The sequence below is a fragment of the Schizophyllum commune genome (assembly GCF_000143185.2).
Source record: "Schizophyllum commune H4-8 unplaced genomic scaffold SCHCOscaffold_2, whole genome shotgun sequence".
Taxonomy (NCBI): Eukaryota; Fungi; Basidiomycota; class Agaricomycetes; order Agaricales; family Schizophyllaceae; genus Schizophyllum; species Schizophyllum commune.
Genome location: NW_026089539.1, coordinates 1,658,787 through 1,682,479, shown reverse-complemented (window position 1 = coordinate 1,682,479; position 23,693 = coordinate 1,658,787). Strand labels below are relative to the sequence as shown.

General features: G+C 56.8%; 14 protein-coding genes across 14 annotated transcripts; 6 read left to right on the top strand and 8 right to left on the bottom strand.

Moving 5' to 3' along the window:
* The first annotated feature begins 140 nt into the window (after positions 1–140).
* SCHCODRAFT_02610792 (histone-fold-containing protein) lies at positions 141–866 on the top strand. Its single transcript, XM_003037370.2, has 5 exons — positions 141–281; positions 339–410; positions 463–599; positions 650–717; positions 769–866. The coding sequence occupies exons 1-5, from the start codon at positions 255–257 to the stop codon at positions 774–776; spliced, it is 312 nt and encodes a 103-aa protein (XP_003037416.1). The 5' UTR covers positions 141–254; the 3' UTR covers positions 777–866.
* A 259-nt stretch (positions 867–1,125) lies between these two features.
* SCHCODRAFT_02610789 (thioredoxin-like protein) lies at positions 1,126–2,226 on the top strand. The gene is made up of 6 exons (XM_003037371.2): positions 1,126–1,234; positions 1,283–1,388; positions 1,451–1,473; positions 1,532–1,660; positions 1,718–1,780; positions 1,834–2,226. The coding sequence occupies exons 1-6, from the start codon at positions 1,164–1,166 to the stop codon at positions 2,021–2,023; spliced, it is 582 nt and encodes a 193-aa protein (XP_003037417.2). The 5' UTR covers positions 1,126–1,163; the 3' UTR covers positions 2,024–2,226.
* Positions 2,227–2,277: 51 nt separating this feature from the next.
* On the bottom strand, positions 2,278–3,277 carry SCHCODRAFT_02489798 (uncharacterized protein; the record flags this gene model as incomplete). The annotated part of the gene is made up of 4 exons (XM_003038703.2): positions 2,278–2,387; positions 2,438–2,822; positions 2,879–2,995; positions 3,050–3,277. 4 exons carry the CDS (start codon positions 3,275–3,277, stop codon positions 2,278–2,280), a joined length of 840 nt encoding a protein of 279 aa, XP_003038749.2.
* A 328-nt stretch (positions 3,278–3,605) lies between these two features.
* Positions 3,606–6,660, bottom strand: SCHCODRAFT_02610780 (uncharacterized protein). Its single transcript, XM_003038704.3, has 3 exons — positions 6,361–6,660; positions 6,064–6,311; positions 3,606–6,008 (listed from the first exon to the last, which is right to left on the bottom strand). The coding sequence occupies exons 1-3, from the start codon at positions 6,503–6,505 to the stop codon at positions 3,837–3,839; spliced, it is 2,565 nt and encodes an 854-aa protein (XP_003038750.1). The 5' UTR covers positions 6,506–6,660; the 3' UTR covers positions 3,606–3,836.
* A 72-nt stretch (positions 6,661–6,732) lies between these two features.
* SCHCODRAFT_02528960 (uncharacterized protein) lies at positions 6,733–7,793 on the bottom strand. The gene is made up of 3 exons (XM_003038705.2): positions 7,488–7,793; positions 6,946–7,021; positions 6,733–6,890 (listed from the first exon to the last, which is right to left on the bottom strand). Exons 1-3 carry the CDS (start codon positions 7,747–7,749, stop codon positions 6,803–6,805), a joined length of 426 nt encoding a protein of 141 aa, XP_003038751.1. The 5' UTR covers positions 7,750–7,793; the 3' UTR covers positions 6,733–6,802.
* Positions 7,794–8,704: 911 nt separating this feature from the next.
* Positions 8,705–11,548, top strand: SCHCODRAFT_02610771 (alcohol oxidase). Its single transcript, XM_003037372.2, has 16 exons — positions 8,705–8,792; positions 8,843–8,850; positions 8,905–9,066; positions 9,220–9,493; positions 9,545–9,603; positions 9,660–9,698; positions 9,751–10,025; positions 10,079–10,101; positions 10,150–10,269; positions 10,320–10,398; positions 10,450–10,691; positions 10,746–10,819; positions 10,871–11,081; positions 11,133–11,230; positions 11,278–11,377; positions 11,426–11,548. Exons 1-16 carry the CDS (start codon positions 8,735–8,737, stop codon positions 11,455–11,457), a joined length of 1,854 nt encoding a protein of 617 aa, XP_003037418.1. The 5' UTR covers positions 8,705–8,734; the 3' UTR covers positions 11,458–11,548.
* A 65-nt stretch (positions 11,549–11,613) lies between these two features.
* Positions 11,614–13,904, bottom strand: SCHCODRAFT_02744285 (uncharacterized protein). Its single transcript, XM_003038706.2, has 4 exons — positions 13,833–13,904; positions 12,487–13,778; positions 12,304–12,433; positions 11,614–12,251 (listed from the first exon to the last, which is right to left on the bottom strand). The coding sequence occupies exons 2-4, from the start codon at positions 13,732–13,734 to the stop codon at positions 11,824–11,826; spliced, it is 1,806 nt and encodes a 601-aa protein (XP_003038752.2). The 5' UTR covers positions 13,735–13,778; positions 13,833–13,904; the 3' UTR covers positions 11,614–11,823.
* Positions 13,884–14,856, bottom strand: SCHCODRAFT_02565537 (histone-fold-containing protein). Its single transcript, XM_003038707.2, has 4 exons — positions 14,539–14,856; positions 14,385–14,489; positions 14,207–14,331; positions 13,884–14,153 (listed from the first exon to the last, which is right to left on the bottom strand). The coding sequence occupies exons 1-4, from the start codon at positions 14,723–14,725 to the stop codon at positions 14,130–14,132; spliced, it is 441 nt and encodes a 146-aa protein (XP_003038753.1). The 5' UTR covers positions 14,726–14,856; the 3' UTR covers positions 13,884–14,129.
* Positions 14,857–15,017: 161 nt separating this feature from the next.
* On the top strand, positions 15,018–16,004 carry SCHCODRAFT_02610765 (histone H2A). The gene is made up of 4 exons (XM_003037373.2): positions 15,018–15,137; positions 15,188–15,268; positions 15,321–15,450; positions 15,500–16,004. Exons 1-4 carry the CDS (start codon positions 15,044–15,046, stop codon positions 15,621–15,623), a joined length of 429 nt encoding a protein of 142 aa, XP_003037419.1. The 5' UTR covers positions 15,018–15,043; the 3' UTR covers positions 15,624–16,004.
* A 205-nt stretch (positions 16,005–16,209) lies between these two features.
* On the bottom strand, positions 16,210–18,204 carry SCHCODRAFT_02610764 (uncharacterized protein). The gene is made up of 18 exons (XM_003038708.3): positions 18,087–18,204; positions 17,965–18,030; positions 17,888–17,917; positions 17,813–17,837; positions 17,681–17,762; positions 17,586–17,630; positions 17,481–17,529; positions 17,408–17,423; positions 17,297–17,354; positions 17,164–17,247; positions 17,054–17,112; positions 16,946–17,003; positions 16,879–16,893; positions 16,805–16,826; positions 16,712–16,753; positions 16,515–16,656; positions 16,433–16,465; positions 16,210–16,382 (listed from the first exon to the last, which is right to left on the bottom strand). The coding sequence occupies exons 1-18, from the start codon at positions 18,113–18,115 to the stop codon at positions 16,275–16,277; spliced, it is 963 nt and encodes a 320-aa protein (XP_003038754.1). The 5' UTR covers positions 18,116–18,204; the 3' UTR covers positions 16,210–16,274.
* A 24-nt stretch (positions 18,205–18,228) lies between these two features.
* On the top strand, positions 18,229–18,564 carry SCHCODRAFT_02610761 (uncharacterized protein). Its single transcript, XM_050344444.1, has one exon. It carries the CDS (start codon positions 18,290–18,292, stop codon positions 18,527–18,529), a length of 240 nt encoding a protein of 79 aa, XP_050202206.1. The 5' UTR covers positions 18,229–18,289; the 3' UTR covers positions 18,530–18,564.
* Positions 18,565–18,974: 410 nt separating this feature from the next.
* Positions 18,975–21,078, bottom strand: SCHCODRAFT_02610760 (NAF1-domain-containing protein). Its single transcript, XM_050344443.1, has 4 exons — positions 21,001–21,078; positions 20,410–20,795; positions 20,092–20,357; positions 18,975–20,040 (listed from the first exon to the last, which is right to left on the bottom strand). Exons 1-4 carry the CDS (start codon positions 21,059–21,061, stop codon positions 19,209–19,211), a joined length of 1,545 nt encoding a protein of 514 aa, XP_050202205.1. The 5' UTR covers positions 21,062–21,078; the 3' UTR covers positions 18,975–19,208.
* Positions 20,834–22,400, top strand: SCHCODRAFT_02610759 (uncharacterized protein). The gene has a single exon (XM_003037374.2). It carries the CDS (start codon positions 21,063–21,065, stop codon positions 22,191–22,193), a length of 1,131 nt encoding a protein of 376 aa, XP_003037420.2. The 5' UTR covers positions 20,834–21,062; the 3' UTR covers positions 22,194–22,400.
* On the bottom strand, positions 21,871–23,652 carry SCHCODRAFT_02610756 (alkaline phytoceramidase). Its single transcript, XM_003038710.2, has 7 exons — positions 23,433–23,652; positions 23,236–23,373; positions 22,967–23,178; positions 22,644–22,912; positions 22,566–22,591; positions 22,481–22,517; positions 21,871–22,428 (listed from the first exon to the last, which is right to left on the bottom strand). The coding sequence occupies exons 1-7, from the start codon at positions 23,511–23,513 to the stop codon at positions 22,331–22,333; spliced, it is 861 nt and encodes a 286-aa protein (XP_003038756.1). The 5' UTR covers positions 23,514–23,652; the 3' UTR covers positions 21,871–22,330.
* Between the last annotated feature and the right edge of the window lie 41 nt (positions 23,653–23,693).

Genomic DNA, 23,693 nt, shown 5'->3' with positions numbered 1-23,693 from the left:
CCCTCTTTTGTGCCACGATCCTTGTGTCAACGACGCTTTGCCTTGCCTGACGAGGACGCGACGCGACGCGTGACGCGTGTGGACGCGTTGTTAGGCACGTGATCCCGACGCGCCTATATATGTGACGCCAGCGCGATGTCACGCTAGGAAGTGTATCTTGTCTTCGACCACCACTTGGCTTTCGACCGCACGTAGTCGACGCCACCCCTCACTCTCCTCGCGTAGGCTTTTATCTCTCACTTTTCAAACTCGATATGTCTGGCCGTGGCAAGGGTGGAAAGGTGCGTTCCCCACGCGTTTTTGAGGATGTGCGTCGAGCTTATCTCGCCGTCGTGTAGGGTCTCGGAAAGGGCGGTGCCAAGCGCCACCGCAAGATTCTTCGTGACAACATTCAGGGTATTACCAAGCCCGTGCGTTCTGCCTTTTTGCGTGTCTTTCGCCTTTCGCTAACGCCTTGCGTAGGCTATCCGCCGTCTCGCTCGCCGTGGTGGTGTGAAGCGTATCTCTGGTCTCATCTACGAGGAGACCCGCGGTGTCCTCAAGATCTTCTTGGAGAACGTCATTCGCGACTCCGTCACGTACACCGAGCACGCTAAGCGGTTAGTTTGTATGCATCCCCTCAGTATCATGTTGTCTGACGTCCCCTTAGCAAGACCGTCACTGCCCTCGACGTTGTCTACGCTCTCAAGCGTTCCGGCAAGACGCTCTACGGTTTCGGTATGTCAAGTAAATGATCCTCGATGGCTTTTCGCTAACTCGCTGTTGCAGGTGCCTAAGCTCATGCAACGTTCCCCGTGTCTCTTCCTCCATGTCCCGTATCGTCTTGTATTACTGTCTATCACTCATGCAACCTAAGTTATAAGCTCTTGAAGTGTGAACTGTGAGCGTGTGAAAGGCGGCTCTGACAGGTTTGGGCTAGGCCACTCCTGCCTCCCACCCTTGTCGGTCAGCTGGGATGGTGCATGTGAATCTTCAGTTCGGAGAGGGAGTGCATGGCGAAGGTATGGAGGCTATGCCGCCTTGACGTTGACATTGTTGTGCCCCTGTGGGAAGTTACTGGAAGCGCTGGTGGCTTCAGAGGCCTGAGGAGGCGTGATGGCTATATGCTGATGCTGGCGAGGGTCAGTGTTATTGTATACCGATGTGGTTGGCTGGACTCGGTCATGTGTGCTCTCAAGATGATGTTACTACAGAGCTCTATAGGGGCTGGAAAGGAGCGGGTGGCTGAGCGGAGGTGAGCGGCGCGAGCGCCACGTGGACGAGACCATTGATCTGTTCCCAGTGAGCGCGCGCCACACGCTCAACCCTCCCCCACCATGTCCATCACCCACATAACCAGCCTCTCTCAGTTGAATGGAATCTTGGACAAGTCGAAAGACAAGCTGTCGGTTCGCAGACTTTGCAACTTGTGATACTCGCCTGGCGCTCACCCCGCTCCCTCGAACTGCAGGTGATCGACTTCCATGCCAGCTGGTCAGTGCATTGCCCATCCCCCCTCAGCACAAGACCACTCGTGCTGATACGGGGCTAGGTGTGGACCGTGTCATGCGATTGCGCCAGTCTACGAAGCGCTGTCGAAGCAGTACAAGGACGTAAACTTCCTGAAGTGCGACGTTGATGCTGCACGCGAGGTTTCTGGGCACTATGGCATATCTGCGATGTGGGTCGTCTCCCCACTTTCTCTTGAGTACGACAATCTGACTTTCACTGCTTTCAGGCCGACATTCATCTTCCTGAGGGGACACACGAAGGTGCACCAGGTCCGGGGAGCCAACAAAGCGTGCGTGCTTGCATTCTCCTTCCCTACTCGATACTGAGACAGTCTTCACGCAGCGCTTTGGAGGCTGGCATACGTCAGTACTCGTCTGGAGCTGGCGCGAGCGGCGGGGCCTTTGCGGGACAGGGACGCACGCTCGGCGGCGATTCCCCTGCCACCTCAGGATCATCCGACCCGCTGAGTCCCCAACTCAAGATCTTCCTCTACCTCATCGCTGCGTATGGTCTCTTCTGGTACCTGTCGTAACTGACGGAGGACCCCCCTGTATTCCTCACTGTGAATACAACCTGTTTTGCTATATACTGGTACAACTGATGCGAGATATACAAGGAAGATCAGGATACATGTCGAGAGGTCAAGATACATGCCGGGCAGATGAGAGCATTGGGACTGGGGCCGGAAACCTGTCAACAAGATGGTCAGAACGGGGAACACGGACGACGGACACGCTCAGTTGCTGCCTGCGGTGCGCGTCAGGCGTGCGTGGCACGGACCCGAAATCAATACAGCTTACGGCCCCAGCCCAGTCGCTCCCAAGCCTCCTGCGCAGCGAGCTCCTTGGCCTTTTTCTGCGATGTTCCGGTACCAGTGCCGTACTCGGTCCCATTGACTACAATGAAGACGTGAGCGGAAGAAAGTAACGGCGAATGGTGCACTTACGCAGACAGCGAACAGACCAGGTCGGCGCGTGTGGCGGGCCCGTTTGAGAGGCTTCGTAGTTGACGGCAAAGCCCTTCTGCATCGCGGTCTGGTTCATGAGGGAGAGCGAGACCCCATTCCCACTGGCGTGCATGGGGTGCGAGCTGCCCGGCGGTGCGCCCATCGGCATCGGTGGCGGGGCTCCAGGAGGCGGCGGCGGCGAAGCCATCGACCGGTCCTGCAGCAGCGAGCCCTGCCGTTGGGGCTGTGGCGTCCCGCGGCCCTCTGGAGGAAGCACTGGCTCGGCATCGGGGTTTAGCAAGCGCGATATCCAGGTCTGGATGACGCCCATGCCCTGGCGGATATAGATGGCGCCAACATATTTCTTGAAGAAGTCGTTGACTTGCTGTAGATCGAAGGGTCAGTGGATAAGCGCGAAGATCTGAGGAAAGGGGCGCGCACGGGGCTCGAGCGCGCAGCCTGGCGCTCTGAAGGAGCGGCCTTGATCTTGCCCTTGAGCTCGTACGCGTCCATCCAATGGTTGATCCTGTCATCCGACAGTGCCTCTCGTCTGCGCGCCTGGCGCGTTCACGTCAGCATGTTCTACGACGCGAAGAGTGAGGCCGCACGCACCACGATCTGGTCCGCGGCTAGCACACCGTCCTGGCGGTCACTGTAGTAGTGGAAGGTGACGGCGAGGTCGAGGACACGTTCGCCGATCTCGCGCAGCCGCGCAGTGTTCCCGTAGTCGTCGTTCATGTGCGTGAGCTCATCGTCTTCTTTCAGCGAGTCGTGCGTGAAGACATCCATGAGGATCTCGAGGTCGCCCTCGATCTTGGGGAGTGGGGGGAGGCCGGCCATGATTTAGGTGAGGATGAGGTGAAGACAATAGAGATGAGTGAGATGGGGGGTACGGGGCAGGTAAGGAGATTTATATAGGAGTGTTGGGCGTTCAAAAGGCGACGCGTCTCTGCATCGGGCGCCTATGCGAGGCTACTATGAGGGTCAGATGGTGGGAATAGGCGCTGGGGTGATACTAGGATCTTATTTATGCGTGAGCAAAACCACATAGAAGCGCAATTTACATACAGTGAGGCACTTACACGAAGAGATGATGATAGTTGGGGAACAAAGTCGAGGTACGCCACAAACGATCCTGCCTATTTTGCAGTCACAATCGCGACTTATCACCACCTCCTCATGCATCTCATATAGCTATAGACAGCGCGACTCTATGTGGTATCGATTGTCCCACTTCAATCAATCGGCTCATACAGCATCGGTGGCAACTAGCATTGAGTGAAGTACTTACTTTCCGAAGCACAGTGCAATGGAATCACTCGTACCTGTGCAAAGACCTTATACACACCCTCCTCGCAATAGTGACGGAAAGCAAGTATATTGAGGGAAAGGGTCCTCGTCAAGAGAAATCATGCGATATCTCATGATTCTTATCCTCCTCCGACTCGAGTTCGTCCTCCTCCTCCTGCTCCGACCGCGTACCAGTCAACATCAATTTGATACGCTTTTGGAGTGGCTTCGACCTGCCCTTGCCCTTGCCCACTTTCACGGCCAGCTTGCCCGTCCTCGCCCCAGATGCTTTCGTGGTCTTCGGATGATCCTTCCCATTCGCCGCGGATGCCTTCGCGTTTTTCCTGGGGCGCTTCTTCACCGGCTTCGCCTGGATGCGGACCGTCTCTGCATCGTCGTCGTCATCCATTTCGTCCACCTCGTCCTCGCCTTCGTCCTCCGGATTGAGCTCCCATCTCGGTATGGATGGCTGCCGCTCCTTGACGGGCATGGGTTCTTCATCGTCCTGCCCAGGCTCCTGATCCTCGTCGTCGTCCTCAATGTCGATACCGACGTCCTCCGCCTCCCTTTCCCGCTCCTCCCTCTTCTTTCGTTCCTCCTCTTCCTCCCTCTCCTTTGCCTCAAACCACTCCCGCAGCCCTTGATGCCCCTCAAGCACACGCTGGTCGACTTCTTCCTTGCTTGGCCACAGCCACGGCGGGAGGTCGAAGTCAACGTCCGCCTCCACCGTGCTGCCGACCTTGCTCCCGAACGCGGTCACCTGCCGCCCGCCGCGCGAGCGCCGTCCGGCAGCCATCGCAATTTTGCACGTCGGGGGCGGGCGGTAGGGGCCAGGAGGTACAGAGGCGGACGCGGACTGGCCATCTACAGCAGAAGCAGAGGTGAGTTGCTGGGGTCGCCCACCACGCCCTCCGCCACGACTACCGCGGCCGCGGCCGCGGCCTCTGCCACGCCCAGTGGTTGGTAGTGCAGCTGAAATCGACTCGACAGGCGGCAAGTCGGTAGATGGTCGGTCGTCAGCGAGGGATGAAGGCCCTGGTTGCACGTCCGCCGGGGTGGGAGTTGTTGGTCGTGATACGGATGGAAGATCCGCGGATGGGAGCGCCTCAGCGTGCGCAGAACGAGCTGATGCTTTCCCATTCGTGGTCGAGGTAGCATGGGGCGTAGCTGCAGGTGATATGGCTGTGGCGGAAGGCCCACTGAGTGATTTCTCGTCGCGCAGCTTCTGGGATATAAGCCGAGGACCCGATGCAGGCCGAGCAGACTTGGGAGGCTCGGTGACCTCCTTCGCTGGTTCAGGAGCGGCTGAAATGACTGCGATAGGAGGGTGACTATCCTCTCTGTGCGATGTCGGCTTGGGACCGTTGGCATCCGTTCGCTGCTTCTTCACTGGTCGACCGCTACTGCCTTCTGCTGCGTCCTCGTCTCTCGCACGTGCGGGCCGAACGGGCGTCGGCGGTGGGGCTTGGGTAGGTGCGAAAGTGGTCGACGACGTGGATGCAGGCGGGGCAGGATTGGATGGGGATGCGGGGATGACCGCGGACGCTGGGGGAGGTGGTACGGACGTAGACACTGTCGACAAGTCGGTCGATTGCAAGAAATTTGAACTCGATGGTCGTGACGTGCTGACACCATCGTTGATGGAGGGTGTGCGAGCGATTGTAACCGGTGACGAAGGAGGTGCAACCTCAGACGGTGCGACCTTCCGCCGTTTCCGAGAAGGGCCTTCATTGGGCTCAGATGCCTCCGTGGCGACACTGGCGCGTCTAACGTTGGCCGAAGACGGCGTGGTTTTGGGCCAATTAAGATGAGTCGGCACAGGCGTCCGCGGAACGTCAGTCTCTGTGCGTGCAATAGACGGACGAGCACTGAGGGTCTCCGGTGTGTCCTTGTTGACGCCGTGTTTCTTCTTCTCGGGCGCAAGCAGAGTGCGATAACGCTCTGCCAGCTCCTCCGCGGCAGCAACGACCTCTGCGCGACGGCGCTGCCCCTCGTGAAGACTCGCGCCGCTGACGGGAGCGCCGGGCACGCTGGCGTAGATCGCGACTTCCTCGTCTTCTTCCCCACCACTTGCCGCCGACTCCGTCGGAATTGGGGTGAATGCAGACGGAGGGAGCGCGAGGAAGGCCTGCGGATCCATTCCCCGAATCTGCTCAAGACGCTCCTTGAGCTTGTACTGCTCGTGCTTGAGCTTCTCCTTCTCGCGCATGCGGATGCGTTTCTCGAAGTTTTCGTACTTGCGATGTCGCTTCTCATACACTGCGTCCGAGTCGAAGTCGCCCTGGGGATCGGTGTCATTGAGGACAGCATGGGTCACGACAAAGGACTGAGCGCACCAGATCTGCGCGGGGTCGAAAGCGGCTACTTCCCTCTGGTAGCTCGTCTATCCGCACGAACTCGGGTATCTGAATGGTTTGCTGTTCGCGGTATGCCTTGATGACCTCCGGTCGCTCAAAGTAGCGTTCGTTGGCGAGCGAGTTGACCTTGATGCCCGTGCTCGTCGACGCATCGGGAGGGGGGACGAAGTCCGCGTCCGTTGTGAAGCAGAAGGCAGTACCGAGGGGTATGTGTGGTTCGCCGTCCCCTGGCAAGGGGTCAATGATACGCGGTGGTGGCAATGATTATGAACGCACCTCGACGCTCCATGTTGTCCAATATCTGCTGGTCTATCTCATTGTTCCCGAAGCCGACGACGCCGCGACGCGTGCGGGTGGGTTGAATGCGCGTCGGGCGCGTCTGGTGGGTACCGCGGCTCGTGCTTGCTGAGGCCGCGTCCATGCCGTCACAGATCGCGCTTGGTTTATCAGGCAAATTTCGGGCTCAGTATGGTTGACGATGAGGGGGGTGCCTGCACAACGTTTTCAGGACCGGCGACCGTCGCAGACAACGAGGGCGCGGTGGGGAATGCTGCTCGACGCCTGAGCGCTGGGGGCCGGTCGCCGGCCGGCCGATGCCGCCACCGTGTCGGCATTTTCACACCTTCGCCCGTCTGTACCCAGCTGCGCCCGCCATTGTCTCCATTGTCTCGATATGTCAAGTGCGACAGATCTGCTGCCTATCTACCCGAAGCACAATCTATTCCTTAAATCTCCAGCCATCGCTCTTCAACGCGACCTGAGCCTCTTGGAATTTCGCCGCAGGGATGAGGATCCAGTCGGTGTTCCTGCACCGTCGATGAGCATGACAACGCCTTCTCGTAAGCCAGCATATATACCCACCATGTTGACACAACATAGACGCCGATCTTGGCCTTCTTCAAAGCCTCTGTGAATTCACTTACAACCCCCACTAGATCTGCGCGTATTAGAGCGCGTCTGCCTAGGATTTTACACGATGATTTTTCACGAAAAGCCTGTAAGAAGCACAATAATATCCACAATGATCTCATAATGTTTGAAGAATATCTTAGTGGCGAGGTCAGTGCTGAATGTGTTCTATAGCGTCTCGTATACACCATGCGCCCCCAATGCGCGGTGGGATGGGTCCATACGAGGGTTACCCACCCCCCTGCGCGATCTAAAGGGCAAGACCGCATTTCTCGCTGCGGAGAGCGAGCGGGAAGGACTCACCGCGGGTCGTGATGTCATTCTGAGGCGTAAGTTCTTTGAGGTCTTCAAAAGATTTCGCGCGTTCCCAAAGATTTTATGGAGAATCCTACTCAGCGTTGAATTTCAAATAGGGCCTAAAAATCCTAGGCAGACGCGCTCTATTGTTCAAGATCAGCCTTCGCAGGACGGGCGCCGTACAGTGATGCAGACACGCTCACCAAACTCCATCGGGCCTGCGATCTTGATAGCCCGCCACTCCTCCGCCTTGCTGATATCCGGCACACCCTCAAAGTCCTCGAACGCGACCGAGATCTCGTCATACGTTTTCGTGACGGAGAAGAACTGCTTGCTGTTCTGGACCAGCCGCTCGCTAACCCAGGGCGGCACCCCGTCTGCAGGGTCGTATTTGACGGTGTAGAAAGGGACGTCAACGGCCTGGAGGTGCAGGCATGGATGATCTGAAGGCGGAGGCATGATTGCGGAGCGGTCAGGGTGTTGGTCTTGAGCAAGCGAGATACGATTGGGAGCTAAATACCTGTCCTTATAGCCGACCTTTTTCAGGATACATGTTCGAGGCCGCCAGCGGGCAGGAAAACGCATAGCTCGTGGACTTTGCGAATGACTATCGTCGTACAGAGTTTCAAGAGTTGTAGCTGCGAAGCCAAGGCCGCCGCCTCAATCATCGGTACGTCAAGCTCGCGCCGCCTGCGAGGCTGGAGTGGAAGAAGAGGTGAGCATGTTGTTTTCCTGATGGCGCAGCGCGCGAACCTGAACTCCAAAAACCCATCAGTGGCAGAAATTGGACATATTCACATGCGTATTCACTTGCGGTGTACCGGTAGATCGTGCGAAATGTTAGGGATCGCCAAGACGGCGGTCGCTCGCCAGCGCGCGCGAAGTTGAACTATGAGCACGTGCTGCGCACGTGGCACGCCACCGACACACACACAGAGTCCGACCCGTCCCCTCGGTCTCTGGGAAGGCCGCAACATCTACCCCTCGGAATCGGAAATCTGTACCAGTCTATGCCCTAACGACCATCGCCAGCCCACCACTCGCCCAGCGGTGGCGTCTCGATCTCGGCGACCTCTCCCGCCCGTCGACATTGTTGCTGTCAAAGAGGGGCACGCAATAGAAACGCAGCTGCCACTCTGATGGAAGCATCAGAGAGTGCCCTATTCAATGATTGAGCCGCTTTGTATTCCATCCCCTCCTGAATCGTCGCGGAACAGAATCCACCCCGGTCTTCGCATTGTCTACGCGGTCCGGCGTGTCTGCGCATGTCCAACAGATGACAGAAAAAGGTAGACCCGAGGCACCGAACCCTGTGCTTCTCCCATCGCGAAGTGATCACAGGGAGCTCACGGTGATTGGCCCCCCACCCCTCAACGAAACGGACTATATAAGAGGTGAGTAGCCTCCTCGCAAGGCCCTTCTCTATCCTCCAAGAACTCCCAACATGCCCATCGTCGAGCTCGATCAGGTTGCCGACAAGTCCTTTGACTATGTCATCATTGGTACGTTCGTGTTGCCTATTCACTAGCCATAGACTAACACGCTTCCTAAGGCGGCGGGGTAAGCCCCGATAGATGCAGAACATGAAGAGAAGACATGACTAACGCGCTATAGACCGCCGGTCTTACGGTCGCCACACGCTTGAGCGAGGATTCGAACAAGTCTATTCTCGTCCTGGAGGCGGGCCAAGACCATGTCGACGACCCCAACATCCTGCAGACCGCGCTTTACGCGTCTCACTTTGGCCAGGATAAGTACGACTGGGGCTTCAAGACTGTACGTCCGTTCCCATTTAGCCGTTATCCACAGCTATGGCCACCCTCCCTTTCATCACTATGCGTTGCACGTTCCCGCCGATCCGTCCATCATCATATGTTCTGATCTTGCAACTGCTCAATTCTGATGCTGATCCGTGTCATCGTCTGGTAGGTCCCTCAAAAGTACGGTGGGAACAATGTCACCGCGTGGAACCGTGGCAAAGGCCTTGGTGGCAGCTCCGCCATCAACTTCTCCTGCTGGACGAAGCCGCCGAGGCAAGATATCGACGACTGGGAGGTCCTTGGCAACGCTGGCTGGAATTGGGACGAGCTTGAGAAGTACTACGAGAAGGCTTCGACGTTCATCCCCTCCAAGCTTTCCGATCAGGAGCTGTTCAAGCGCGGCGACCACTACAAGCAGTTGTGGGCGTCAGGGTTCGGCAACGGTAAGTAGACGACGCTAGTAAGACTCATCGTCGCTGACTCCAATGCTATAGGACCTATCAAGGTTGCCCATCCGGCTACGCTATCAGACATTGATATCAAGGTTGCCGAGGTGCGTAACAACGCGTTTAAAGGTATCCAAGCGCGTGTCTCACCTCGCCCTCGCAGACGTACCGTAGACTCGGTATCGAGCCCTCGAGGAACCCGGTGAGTCGTTCGTAACAACAGCTGACTGCCACATGCTGACCCGCCCTTGCAGAGCAATGGCGACACGTCGGGCATGTATCTCGGCCCGAATGCGCTCGACCCCGCCAAGAACCACCGTTCGTATGCCGCGAACGAGTACTTCTACCCCAACAAGGACCGTCCCAACCTGACCGTGCTCCTCACCGCATACGCCACCAAGATCGTCACCACTAACCCGAAGGGAGGCGTAGTCACCGCGACGGCAGTTGAATTTGCCCACGGCGATCCCGAGAATTTCCATAGGAAGTATCTCGTGAGGGCGAAGAAGGAGGTGATCCTCGCCGCAGGGTATGTGTCCCTGTCCTCGCGTATCGCCCGCCGTCGCTGAGCCTTTCGTCAAGCGCACTGAAGTCCCCGCAACTCCGTAAGCGAAGAGAGGTTGGGTAGTGGCGTGAGTCTGACCTGTTTTTAGTTGAATTGTCGGGTATTGGACGTCGAGATGTGTTGCGGAAGATCGGCGTTCCGCTTAAGGTCGACCTGGAGGGGGTGGGTGAGAATGTCCAGGAGCACCTGTACACGGGCATCACTTTCGGTATGCATTTTTCGCTGTGCACACGCGTCAGTTATCTGACAAAGAGACAGAACTTGACGAGAATGAGCCCGACGAGACGTTCGACCTCCTCCGTGATGAGGTACAGGCCTCGCGTCACAAGGAGCTCTTGTGTGTTTGCCTTTGTCTACTATCCATCTTGCTTGCTAACGATCTTTTCAGTGCGCAGGGCAAGGGCGTCCTCACTATGGGCTTCACGACCTTCGTCTTCAAGCCCCTTGACGATCTGTCCGACCGTGCGCCGGAGGTCTTTGACAACGCCCGCGCATACATCAAGCAGCTGAAGGAGGAAGGCAAGATCAACAAGACCCTCGAGGATCAGTACGAGCGTCACTTGGATCGTCTGGAGCGCAAGGGGCCTTGCTGCGAGTTCATCGTGTTCCCTGGGTTCTTGAGCTTCCCGAGTGAGTGATAGGCTCTGCGATTCGTTGGAGCTCTCGAGCTAACACTTCATCCAGACCCTCCGGCGCCTGGCAAGCGGTACATGTCGTGGGTCTTGGCTACGAACCACCTATTCTCGCGCGGGACAATTGTGCGTAATGGTTCGATTACTCGTGAGCGACAGTGCTGACATTCGTCCCAGCACTCCACCACGAACGACCCCAAGATACACCCCGAGTACGACCCGCACTACTGGGAGCACGACATCGATACCAAGACCTTCATCGACATGGTCCGCTGGGCGCGCAAGGTCGCGAACAGCGAGCCGCTCAGAAGCAAGCTTGCCAAGAAGGATGGCAAGTTGGTTGAGGTCAACCCCGGCCCTGAGAAGCAGACCGACGAAGAGATTGGAGGTGCGTATCGCGGTCGTTTGCTCAGCGGCTCGATTGCTAAACATTGTGCAGACTGGCTGAAGAAGTACTCCGCTACGACGTATCATACCTCCAGTTGCTTGTCTATGCTGCCGCGGGAGAAGGGTGGCTGCGTCGACACCTCGCTGAAGGTAGGGTCTATACCTGGCGTGACGAGCTTGTGCTCACACGTTCCTAGGTGTACGGGACTTCGAACATCCGCTGCGTCGACCTCTCCATCTTCCCCATCAACTTCGCTGCTCACCCTCTCTCTACTGTCTACGCTGTCGCCGAGAAGGGTAAGTCAGACGATGTTCTACTCTGCGTTGTGCTAACTCGCGCTTCAGCTGCCGATATAATCAAGGCAGAGGCAAAGTAGAAATACACATCACGACATTACGGCTTGCTTTCCAATGTATAGATAGACTGCATCGCTCTCAAGCAATAGAAGGAATAGGTTCATGATTGGACTATCGTTCCTCCGGGCAAAAATCTCAGCGGACAAGCTACCTCCTGCTACTGAGAACGTCTTCTGAGCATATTGCGCGGAATATGGTGCATTCGTGTGCGGGTCCTCCCAATGAGCAGCCCTTTTCGTCTTCACTGTTTGGTATCCGTACGAGCAACGCGCGACTAGAAATTAAGTACGTTGACACCCTTCTACGGTCGGGTTGCAGATCGTGCAGGTACGGGGACAATGGGGTATGTAGTAAGCGCCTTGATTAGCTGCGTAACGATCACGATGCTATTTGAGATGTTGGTACAATGCCGGCGTATACAGCAAGAAGGAAGGCATCTCTCCCTCCTTGAACCGCTCGAAGTCAAAGGGCGCGGTTCGCATATAAATTCCAACGCCCTCCTCAACCCCAGAGCCATCGGGAAGCACGACCTGCAGGAAGCCCACTTTCCTCTCCCGCTCGTTGAACTTCCGGAAGTTGGCAGCGATGGCCGTCGCCCCAATCCCCGGCTCTTGGGGAACCTCCAAGCTGCCGCCGAGGTTCAGGCTGGCGAAGTCGAGCACAACCATGACGGCCTCGGTGGCGGGGTCGAAGGAAGGTGCATTCTGGACGCTGGCGACCTGCGCGAGGATGGTGTTCCGCATCTTGATGAGGTACTTCTTGGTGATGGCGGTCGTGTACTGGAAGTCCGCTGGGGTGAAGTATTCAGGCTTGGCTACGATAATGTTAGCAAGGCGGGCCATGGGAACTCGAGTAAGATGGCTTACAGTCTGAGGCGCCACAGGACCGATGATGTTCAGCTTTCCAGTGCTGCGCTTGACACTCTTCGGAGCAGTAGAACACTGACCGACAGTCAGCGCACTTCTTGAGGGTTGACGGCGAGCCGGTTGAAGGACACTGAGTAGTGTAAGCTTCGAAGATAACGAAGCGGCTGGATTGCTCTTACGCACCTCCGGATTGTGGCAGGAGAGCGACTGCATCCATGCCTTGACTTGATCAAGCCGCTTGACGTTCTCCTGGTACTCCGTAATGCACGCGCGCACGGGCACCGGGTCGTCCTTCCTAAGGATCATGATAGGTCCCGCGTATCGGTGAAGGACGCGCATAAAGTTACGGTAGATCATATGCGCACGCAAGTATTGCAGCAGGAAAGGGCCGTTGATATCGTCCCTGGGCCCCCGCGTCCGAACGAGCTGCAGAATGAGAGGTACAGCGCCCGCCCGAACAGCCCAAGCCAGCTGCCGCACGTCAGACGCACGCTCGTAGAATTCTACCAATATAGTCGCGAAGTGCTCGCTGGCTTTGCGGACGAGGCTGGTGTAGGGTCCATTGGAAATGGCCTTCCAGGCGTCGACGATGGTGTAGACAACATCGCGAGGCAGTGGGGCAGTCCGATTTATGTTGAGACCGGTGAGGATAGCTTGGGTCGAGGAGAGAGCGAGTCCGAGCTCTTCGATAGGGATGGGCTTTCTAGCTATGAAAGGGCGTAGTCTGTCGTTTAGGGCCTTCCGGTGTAGTTTGCGGATGTTGCCATCCGTCGTAGCGAGCGCGGCCTCCATGAGCATGATAGCGTCGAGATTGTTTCGCTTCTCTGCTGGTTTGCCGGGGATGTCATCGAAGAAGGAGCGAATGATGGTGCCAAGGGACCGGTCGCATTCTTCCAGCTCCGGCCACTCTTTAGTGACGGCTGACGGGGGCGCATAGTCGAAGAGGTTGATCCATATGTCGAAGAGGAGATAGAAGCCGTCTGGCATACTGCGTATGACTTCGCGACCTTGCGGGAACACGCCCAGGGAGGTGATGGCCCGTTCCACAATCTGCACATCCTCCATCGCGTTGCGGATGGTGTTTCCGAACCTAGGATGGAAGAAAACGATCCACCGCCAAGTGCTCGGGTACGCGCGAATGATTATATCGAGGATCGCAGGTGAGTCTGCTGCCATGATAAGCAGGAGATTCGTGTGCGCCAGAGTTATGTGCGCGTCGCGAAATGGTCCAGGCAACAACAACATATTGACGGGGAGCCGAATCTTGTATTCCTTCACCAATGCTTCCGGGTCCCGAGCGAGATCGTGGAAGACGCGAGGTTGTCTGAGAACCTTTTCCATGTCACGACAGGCCTTCAGCTTCTGAGCCTGGGTGAAGCTGGGGTATTGGGCGATGGAGGACAGGGCATTGCGGAGAGCGGCGATAGGCATTGTGCGATTACTCAGTGAAGGCTCGTAGGCCGATCGTACGGTCGCTGCATGTTATTGAGCAACATCTTCTGACGAAAGTGTAAGGCGAGATCGCGCACCTACGAACGTCGGTACACCGACGTGAGCGTTGCAAAAACGCGGATGTAGGCATGAGGTAAAGGTCAAGGGACTGGTAAGTTCCCACGATACTCATTGTGCTGTGCGCAGCCTTCGTCCTGTGAGCTGCAAGCACCGGCAACGTCACTGAGTTCAGAGGGAGAAGGGGACTGAGACGGAGGGGGTCGCACTCGGATGAGGGATATAAAGCATGGCGTAGCAGTGGCAGGCGCAATAAGATAGGAATACAATACAGCTAATGTACAGAAGACCGGAAGATAGATCCCAAGGAAATGCCACTACTTGGCACCCTGCGAAGAGAACTGCACAAGATCGTCAGAGGGCGCAGGGTCGGGAGGGAAAGAGCGTGACGCACCTTGGTCACCGACTTGGTGCCCTCAGAGATGGCGTGCTTGGCGAGCTCACCGGGGAGGATGAGCCGCACAGACGTCTGGATTTCGCGTGATGAGATCGTCGACTTCTTCGAGTACGCGGCGAGCTCTGGAGGGCGAGTCAGCGACTGGTTCAGAGGGAGAGGAGAGGGGGACACGCACTGGATGCCTCGGTGGCGATCCGCTCAAAGATATCGTTGACAAACGAGTTCAGGATGGCCATCGCCTTGTTCGAGATACCCGTGTCGGGGTGGACCTGCTTAAGGACTGCAGGCGCGTCAGATGGGAAACAGCTATCGCAGCCACTGCCACTCACCCTTGTAGATGTAGGAAGAGTAGGTCTCCTTGCGCGTCTTCTTGCGCTTCTTCTTCTCCCCGTCAGCTCCCCCAGACGGTGCAGACTTGGACGCCGTCTTCTTCGCCGCCTTCTCCGCCTTGGCTGGCGCCTTGGACGCGGTGGATGCGGGTGCCTTTCCGGCAGTCGATGCGGGCTTGGGGGCCATGGCGAAGGGTTAAAGTTGGGTAGGTGGGCGTGGGGGACGCGATGTGGCGGTTGGGGGCAAAGATGGGAAGAGACGAAAACGACGGGCGGCCGGGTTATATACCGACGCGACGCGTTTGTCCTCGTTTGCGCACGGACGTGATCCTTTGTTGATGCGCATCAACAAAAGTCGATTGGCGCACGCACGTGATCGTCCCGCGGTATATATATCCGGTGCCCGCGACGATCGCTGCTTTTCCTCAACGTCCATCTCGCCCTCGCGCCCTCAACACAACCACTTTCTCGACTTTACCCACCCACCCCCACAACACCCATCACAATGTCTGGCAAAGTCGGCGGAAAGGGCGGCAAGGCTGGTGGCAAGGCTGGCGCGGCCGACTCTGGCAAGGCGCAGTCCCGCTCGTCCAAGGCTGGTGTGTGGCTTCGACGCAAGTGACTTAGCAGTGTCTAACTCGCCCCTCAGGTCTCCAGTTCCCGGTCGGTCGTGTGCACCGTCTGTTGAAGAAGGGCAACTACGCCCAACGTGTTGGCGCCGGCGCGCCTGGTGAGTGGCTGAGCCTCTCGACACGCGTTTTTCGATCTGACCGGCGTCCCAGTCTACCTCGCGGCTGTCCTTGAGTATTTGGCTGCTGAGATCTTGGAGTTGGCAGGCAACGCAGCGCGCGACAACAAGAAGCAGCGTATCGTTCCCCGTCACTTGCAGCTCGCCATCCGGAACGACGAAGAGTGCGTGCGCCCCTCACATCCCGTTCTTCTGTCTCTAACCGTGTCGCAGGTTGAACAAGCTTCTCGGCGACGTCGTTATCTCGCAGGGTGGTGTCGTCCCCCACATCCAGGCCGAGCTCCTCCCATCAAAGAGCGGCAAGGGCAAGAAGGAGGACGCCAGCCAGGAGGTGTAAATGGCACGTCATAGACATTTCTGGGCCTTTGTTGCTTGCTCTCTCGCACCTGTACCATCATCATGTACTCTAGCCATCCATAATTTATCGGCACACTACAGGCCTACGGGCAACCCACACATAGGATGTGACTGGCTGCGCTTGAAATGCCCATCTCAATCATTGCCACGACGGTGGCCTCGCGGTGTGCCTTGTCGTTCCATTCGTACGGATTCGGTTCACCCTGACGATCCTCTGGGGCTTGCGACGACTCGGGGAGGTCGCAAGGACGATCGTCGACCATCATATTGGCACAGGAGGCCATTTAGCCAAGGCGCGAGGCTCTCAAATTGTAACGTATAATACGCTACCAGACTTCGGGACAGCACGATTGTGACCTGCCCTTGCACAGGACGATAAGTGCTCAAGAACAAGAATGCCTAGATACGGAAAGCATATCCTCGGCAATTGCCGCCAAGCGCCCACAACTGCCTGTGCCCTACATACCAGCTCTGCTCCGGCAACATCTGGTACTCAAGCGCTTTCCGATGATCTCGAGCACAAAAAACGCGATCTCTAACCTTGACCTCTGAAATTACAACGCGGATTAACACGGATGGACAGCAGTCTGTATGCCAGTTATAAAAATGAACAGGGTAAACGAAAGGAAATCTATGCGATAGCCGGGCTATGCTTGTGCTGTGAATCGTACTGCCAATCTTCGCCGCGCTTCGTGTCCGTCTGGTCGACCATCTCGTGCGACTCGACCTGGACGAAGACCTAATTCTCGTCAACCTCCTGACGAGCTTCGAAGAGGGCAAGGGATTTACCTCCGGCCTCGAAGCGCTGAGATTGACGACGTCCTGGAATTGCATTTAGCAGCATGTCAGACACTATGTCCTCGTAACATACCCTGCGCGCACGCTCTCCGGTTGAAACGGGCTGGGAGGTGTCGTTCCTGCTCTCGCTGTAGTTCCATCCTCTCCGGCTATTCAAGCTGGACATGAGCGAGTTCGTGTACAGCTTGGAGAGCGGGAAGTTGAGAAGGAGATGCCTGCAGACGAAAACGTCAGTTGCATGTGCGGAAACGCCTCAAAGGAAGCCCTTACCATGGTACAGGGTCCAGCAGGTACACGAGCAGATCAGCAAACCTATATGAGGGTCAGACGGACGTCGAAGGAGGACATGATGAAACCACTCACGCCCAGATGCAGGTAATCATGCCTTCAAAGTTCGCTTTAGTCCCTATAGCACTTGATGCAGTAAAGAAGCTTACCGGTCTGCACAGTCACTGCAATCGAGTCTTAGCAAGGGAGGTCACCGAAGCGCAACAAGGTACGTACGGCGAATGATTTTGTCTACACGCGTATCCGTAGACTTGAAGCCGGTTTTGTGATTGCGCTGCGGTATGCGATGAATACCCGTGAAACATAGTCAACGCATAGACTTACAAGGTGGAACACCAGGCTTCCAGTGATGAGAATATCCGACACGGACGATCCCACAAGCCCTGTACACTCGTCAAACGTTGAGAGCGAGCAGCACTTCGCGATAGACGCACAAATAATGACCACGACGGAGAACTTCTGGAACTCGACGAAGTACATGACGATCCCGCATCCGATAGACGTGGCGATACCACAGACTGTGAAATTGTGAGTGGTGGGTATTCGGGATGATTACTCATGACGCACGAATCGTCGCAACGGACAAGACGGCGATGATCAAAGCAACGATAATGTTCCCGGTGAGCTGAGGGGAACGCGTCAGTGGCAAGTCGATTTGAGCGAGCGACCCGGGCGTACGAGCTTCACGCGCCAGCTGAAGGGTGAGGAAGCAGTTGAGCGAAGTCATCGAAGTGAGAATGCAGGTGCGTACGCGAAGAACATCTGGACGGAGCCACCGATGATGCCCGTGAGCGCGGGGTCTGCGGTGAAAGTTCCAATCAGACGAAGCCTTCGATCTGAGAAGAGAATCACTCACCCGTCGAAAATACCCAAGTCGCAGTAGCGAGGTAATTCGCGTCGCCTGCGACGACGCGTGAGCGGTGGCCAAGCGCTGGAGGGCGGCCGACATACCGAAATGCTTGATGAGACTTATGTACATGTACGCCATCGTGAACGCTGTGTGCAAGGTGTCCCCGACGAATAGGAACAAGACCTATACGACAAGTTGAATAGCCTGCTCAAAAGGCATGCTGGAATGCTCACAAAGAACCGGATGAAGCGGGGGTCCCTGTGGCACGCATGAGTGTCAGCGGACAGAGGCTTGGCAAAGAGACGTACTTGTTCTTGTAGGTATTCCAGTAAATGTACCTGAGCTGGATGAGAAGGGAGAGGGACGAAGCTGGGCGAGGACGCACGTCTGCGTGATCGAGATTCCGTACAGCAGAATATTGAAGAACGTCCCCAAGATCATGGGCCCATGGCTAGCGATCGGCGTGAGCGTTCCCCTGCTGCAGAGGGACAGGAGGATGATACGTACGCGACCTCAGCCGGATTCGGCGTCGACATATTGAAGGACTTGTAGACACCGGGTTTACGAGTTCTTCGACTGTCCCCCGCGCGGGAATGTAAGCGAGCGAAAGCGACGAAGGGGAAGGGGAACCAGTCACTCATCGCAGATCACGAGCTTTATATATCTGCATTAGGGGTGGGCAGCGAGCGCCCACTGCCGACACCCTGCACATGAGAAAGTTGTATTCAGAGCGGACCCCGGGACGCATGAGACCTAACCCATCAATTGAAAACTGGCGAGCTTCCCAGGGATCCCAGCTGATTGGGCCATGGAAGATCAGCATCGTCGCGCTGAAGAGACAGCTTACGGCACATTTGCCTTCTGAACAAGCGGACGCGCCACGCATCGTGTGCGCCTTGACCCACGTAACTTCGGTGTTTGCGGGCATCTCAACAGTGGCTGGGGAATGAATGCAGCATCGCAACGGCGCTAACTCCAAGCGAGTGGATTGCGCCGCGATGGTACCTCCAGCCAATAGAGCGCGTCTGCCTAGGATTTTTAGGCCCTATTTCAAATTCAATGTCGAGTAGGATTGTCCATAAAATCTTTGAGAACGCGTCAAATCTTTCGAAGGCCCCAAAGAATTTCCACCTCGAAATGACATCAAGACCCACGGTGGGTCTCTCCCGCTCGCGCCCCGCAACGAGAAACGCGCTCTTGTCCTCCAGATTACTCAGGGAGGTGAGCGGCCTCTGTGTGGACCCATCCCACCACGCTTCGGGGGCGCATAAAGGATACGAGACGCTATAGAGCATGCTCAGCGCTGACCTCGCCGCTAAGATATTCTCCGAATACCTATGAGATCATCGTGGATATCATTGTGCTTCCTCCAGGATTTTCGTGAAAAAACATTGCTTTTTCTGTAATTTTCGTGTAAAATCCTAGGCAGACGCGCTCTAATCCCCCCATGTCTTGCCCGCTAGACTCCGATTTCAAGCGCCAGCCTGAGCAGCCGTGTCATTGATGGAAAGGTCATCCAAAGAAGTGATATTGAGGATGACGACGAGGGTAGACAGGAAGACGGAAGCCTAGTGAAGGCGTGTGCTAAGAACATGGCCAAGAAGACATGACGACGTTCAGGAATCAGAATCAGGATTGACCGCCACCCCCCTGCGGCGTCCCATTCATTGGGACCGACCATTGATCTGCCCAGTTTTGTGGAGGGTTTTGTTGCTGTGGTTGCTGCTGTTGATGTTGTCCGAACGCGCCATACGACGCCTGACCCTGGTTGAAGCCACCGTTGTAAGCGCCGCCGGCCGCGTTATAGGCGTATCCATTATTTTGTTGAGGGAATGGCTGAGGCGGCAAGCCAGCACCCATTCCAGCGAAGAACATAGGATTGATGTGCGGCTGAACGAACGGTGCCCCATACATTGCCTGCCCTTGCATGGGCTGAGCGTGCATAGCTGACTGTTGCATCGGAGAGGCAGCTGGATTCCATCCGTTGGCATACGCTCCTGCCATGCCTGGTGTGAAGGCAGCTGGGTTGGAATAGCCACCTTGAAGCGAGTCGTGGGCGCTGTACGCTTGTTGCGCTCCTGACCACCCGCCCCGCACAGCTGAGGGCGGCCCGCCTGCCCCTCTGCCCCGCCCGCGCCCCCGTCGCGGCATATACGCTGGCCTGAGCGCGTCTGCTTCGCTGCGGCCAGACGATGACGGCGCGGGACTGGCGGAAGGCCGTGAAACTTCTTCGGCCTGAGCGGGTACGTAGTCGGCATACGCGTCGTCGTAGGAGAGGGACGCAGTCCGGGAAGTCGACGCCCGAGCGTCTTCGTACGGATCGGTGTACAGAGGTTCGCCCCATGTCGCGTCATCGGCTAAGTCCTGGTCGCGAATCATGGAAGGTGCGGGCGTACCCATGCGGGACGACGGCGTCCCATAACGTGAAGGACCAACGGAAGGGTCCCTTGAAGAAGCACGACTACACAGGGTGTTAGATATCATGCTCATGCAGGGCTGAAGACCGACCTACCGCTTCTTCTTCTTCGCAGCTTTGAACGCTGCCTCCGCCTCGTCATCCGAGAACTCTACTTCGTCTTCACCAGGTTCCTCATCGTGCATGTTGCTGGCATCGCTGCCCTTGTAGGCCTTGATTTGGCTGATGGAGATGAAGCGACTGCGTTGCGGTACGTGGAAGACTTCACGATCCACGCGCACGCGTTCGGGGTCGAGGGGATATTTGCTGTTGAACTTGACTTGATACATAGGCAGTGCGGTCGGTCCAAACGTCTCGTAGACCTGCAGGAAAGCTTAGCATTCGCGCAAGGCTTGAATGAGAGACCGTACGTACATGACCGAATACAGACCTATCTTCGAAGACGAGTAGCGTGTCGGCGTCGAGGGCACGATCGACGCCCGAGAAGGGGCCTCCAGGGATTCCCCTGACTATGGCGACATCCTCCAGTACGTTCATGATCTGGCCGACCTTCTCAAGTTGTTCATCTGGCTCGACCGCAGAGATGGAGGGGATCAAGATGTCGGCTTCAACGACTTCGTTTTTGGTGGTGAGATAGCTTCCAGGGCCAGCGGTAGGTCCCCCCTCTTCGTCGAGCTCATCATCGTCGTTCGGTTCCACCTTGATGGGCACTCGGATCTGCGCGTCATCTTCAGACGATGTGTCCGAGTCCGAGTCGCTGTCAGAGTCAGATGTCGAGTCGTCAGGACTGCATGCGTACGGTAAGCGTCCGTAATCGCTGCACGAATGGTTCACATACGCATCTGGTTTGGGTTCTGCTACGACCGACTTCTCTGCCTTCTCTCCCTCGTCCTCGCTTCCTGAGCTTTCGATGGAGTCTTCCTGATGTTCGGCTTTGGCTACAGGAGCAGAGTCTGCGGCCTTGGCCTCTGGCATGTCCCCCACGATATCCTGAATGAGCTGCAGATCCTGCGGGACGGTGGACGGCACGGCGAACTCCATGATGGCGCGGAAGCACAAAAACCATAATGCCTTCCTTTTCCGGAATTAGCGCGCCGATCGTCACGCGTGACCGCGCGCGTCGCGTCGGTGCAGAACGGAGTCCGGCCCGCTCAGAACTTTTGCTCTCCCCACCGCCGCCGACGACGTCCACGATGCTTAGCGCCCTCCGTTCCCAGACGCCCGTTGCTTTCCGGCGCTACTCAACTGCGCCGGGCAAGCCGTCATTACAGCTTGTCGCTGAGCTTCGCAAGCGTACGGAGGTCTCGATCTCGAAGGCCCGTGAAGCGCTCGCCGCTGCCGGCAACGATGTGGACGGCGCCCTCGAATGGCTCGCGAAGGACCTCGAGGTTTCCGGAGCTAAGAAGGCCGCCAAAGTTGCCGACCGCGAGGCGTCAAACGGACTGGTCTCCGTCTCTATCCTGTCGCGCGGGGGAGGCGCAGGCGTTGGCGGTGGGGTGCGGGGGGCAATGATCGAGCTCAACTGCGAGACGGATTTCGTCGGACGCAACCCCCTCTTTGGCAAGCTTGCCTCGGACATTGCGCACACGGCTGCCTTCATTACTGAGCCCAACGGAGAGGAGGGCGGCAGCCTCATCCGTCCATGCTCGATCGACATTCTCCAGGAAGCCCCCATCCTCTCCCCCTCGAACCCAAACGCACAGGCGACACAGACTGTCGCGCAGGCTATCCGTGAAGTCATCACGAAGACGGGAGAAAATATCACACTGCGCCGCGTCGCTGCCGCTGTACACAACCCAGCACCGAAGGAGACCCACCTCGGAATGCGCCTCGCCTCCTACCTCCATGGTTCCATCAGCGACAAGTCTCAAGGCCGGATAGGCTCATTGGCACTTCTTGCACTGAAGTCACCAAAGCTTGCGCAGCTTCTCGCTGACGAGGCCTTCGTGAAGGACCTGGAGGGCCTCGAGCTCGCCGTTGCGCGCCAAATTGTCGGCTTCGAGACGACAAGTCTACGGGGCGAGGGCCAGGAGACTGCGCTTTACAACCAACCATTCATGATCGGTGGAGACCTCTCCGGGCTCCCTGTCGGGCAGGCATTACAGAAGTGGGCGGAGCTGAAGGGACTATCGGACGGTGCAGAGGACGGTGTCGCCGTCGTCGATTATCAGAAGTGGTCCGTTGGGGAGCCAATATAGGTTTTCGGACTGTCTTTACCATCTGCATTACCTTACCACACGTACGCGACGAAATCCCTACGCGTTGTAATTGCCAGTGCATCTATTGCGCGTATACGACTGTAATCCCAACTCAGTATAGTACAACAATACCTCTATCAGTCTTGTCGTGCAGGGGCGCGTACAACCATCGGCAAGCCGAGCTTGCGAGTCAGAATGTAATTGCGGTGGTCATCCTTGATACCCAAGGCGATAACTAGGAGGCGTCGTCAAGGCGAGGATATAGCTTGAGTCGAAGGGAGACTTACGCATGACCCCCACGAACATATAGTACGTGCCGAGGGCCTGAATGCGTTGTCAGCTCATGCCTTGCTCAGGACGCGCTGTACTCACAGTGAAGACATGCCACCATGAATGACCTGAAGCGGATGTTAGCCAGATATCCATGTCCGAGCCATGACTTTGCCTTACCTTCTAACAAGAAGGCTAAGGGCCATCCGATGTTGAATTTCCACTTCGTAAGGGTGCCACAAAATATGTTATCCAGGTTCCAGACGAAGAAACCGAAGAGAAACTGCAGCACGCCAGTCAGATATATTCTCGTGATGACTTTCTTCTTCTTGTCAGGTATTTGCGGTGAGCGCGGCGACCAGTAAAGCAGGTACGCAGTGCGGTAGCCGACGATGATCATGAGTGTTGCGAAAACTACTTGATGGTAGACGGGATTGCGATAAAGGTAGCTAGGAACATATGTTAGATAACGCGACGGGGAGGGGGAGGATCAATCAACTCACTAGCCCCAGGTGAACAGCACGTCAAAAGCTACAAGTGCAAGAGATTGCAATCGTATGCGGGGCGTGTTGGCGTTGAAGCCATGCTGGTCATCGCCCAAGGACCAGACACTGTAAGACGCAACGTAGATCATCGGGAGCTCATCGGCAAGCTGAGCCTCCCAAAGCAACGTAGAGTGGAAGATGAAGCTGCCAATGCCCACCATGGCGACACCCTGCGGGGAAGGGATAATTAAGCGCCCACGCGTCATACGCGGGGAAGGGGGACGTACACAGTACCCGATCAAGAAACGGTGGGGTAGGCGCTCGCGGATTGCTATTGACGCGCCGTAGACGGCGAGGAAGATCGTATAGAAGTTGGAGAAGGAGTTGGCGACCTCGGCGATGTAGTGGGAGAACATGTGGTTCGGCTTGGGGGAGGAGATTGGGTGTTAGTAAGGCAGGAGGGGGGAGGGGGCATGCGTCGCACCTCGCACCAGTCCAGCGTCGCAGTGACGGGTCCCCAGGCGCCGAGCTTCCTTAGATCGACTGAGCCATAATGCGAGAGCATGATGGTGGTCTCGTCGTATGCGATGCGTCACAGAATGCGGGGTGAAGAGTACAAGTTACAGGGGAACGCGGTCGGAGCCGCTTCAGACGCTGAACGTCTTATATACGAAGAGCGCAATCGAGGTGGGAGTAGACAAGAGGCGGGCCCTGTGCGGATCGGCAAACGTCGTGTAGCTCGTTC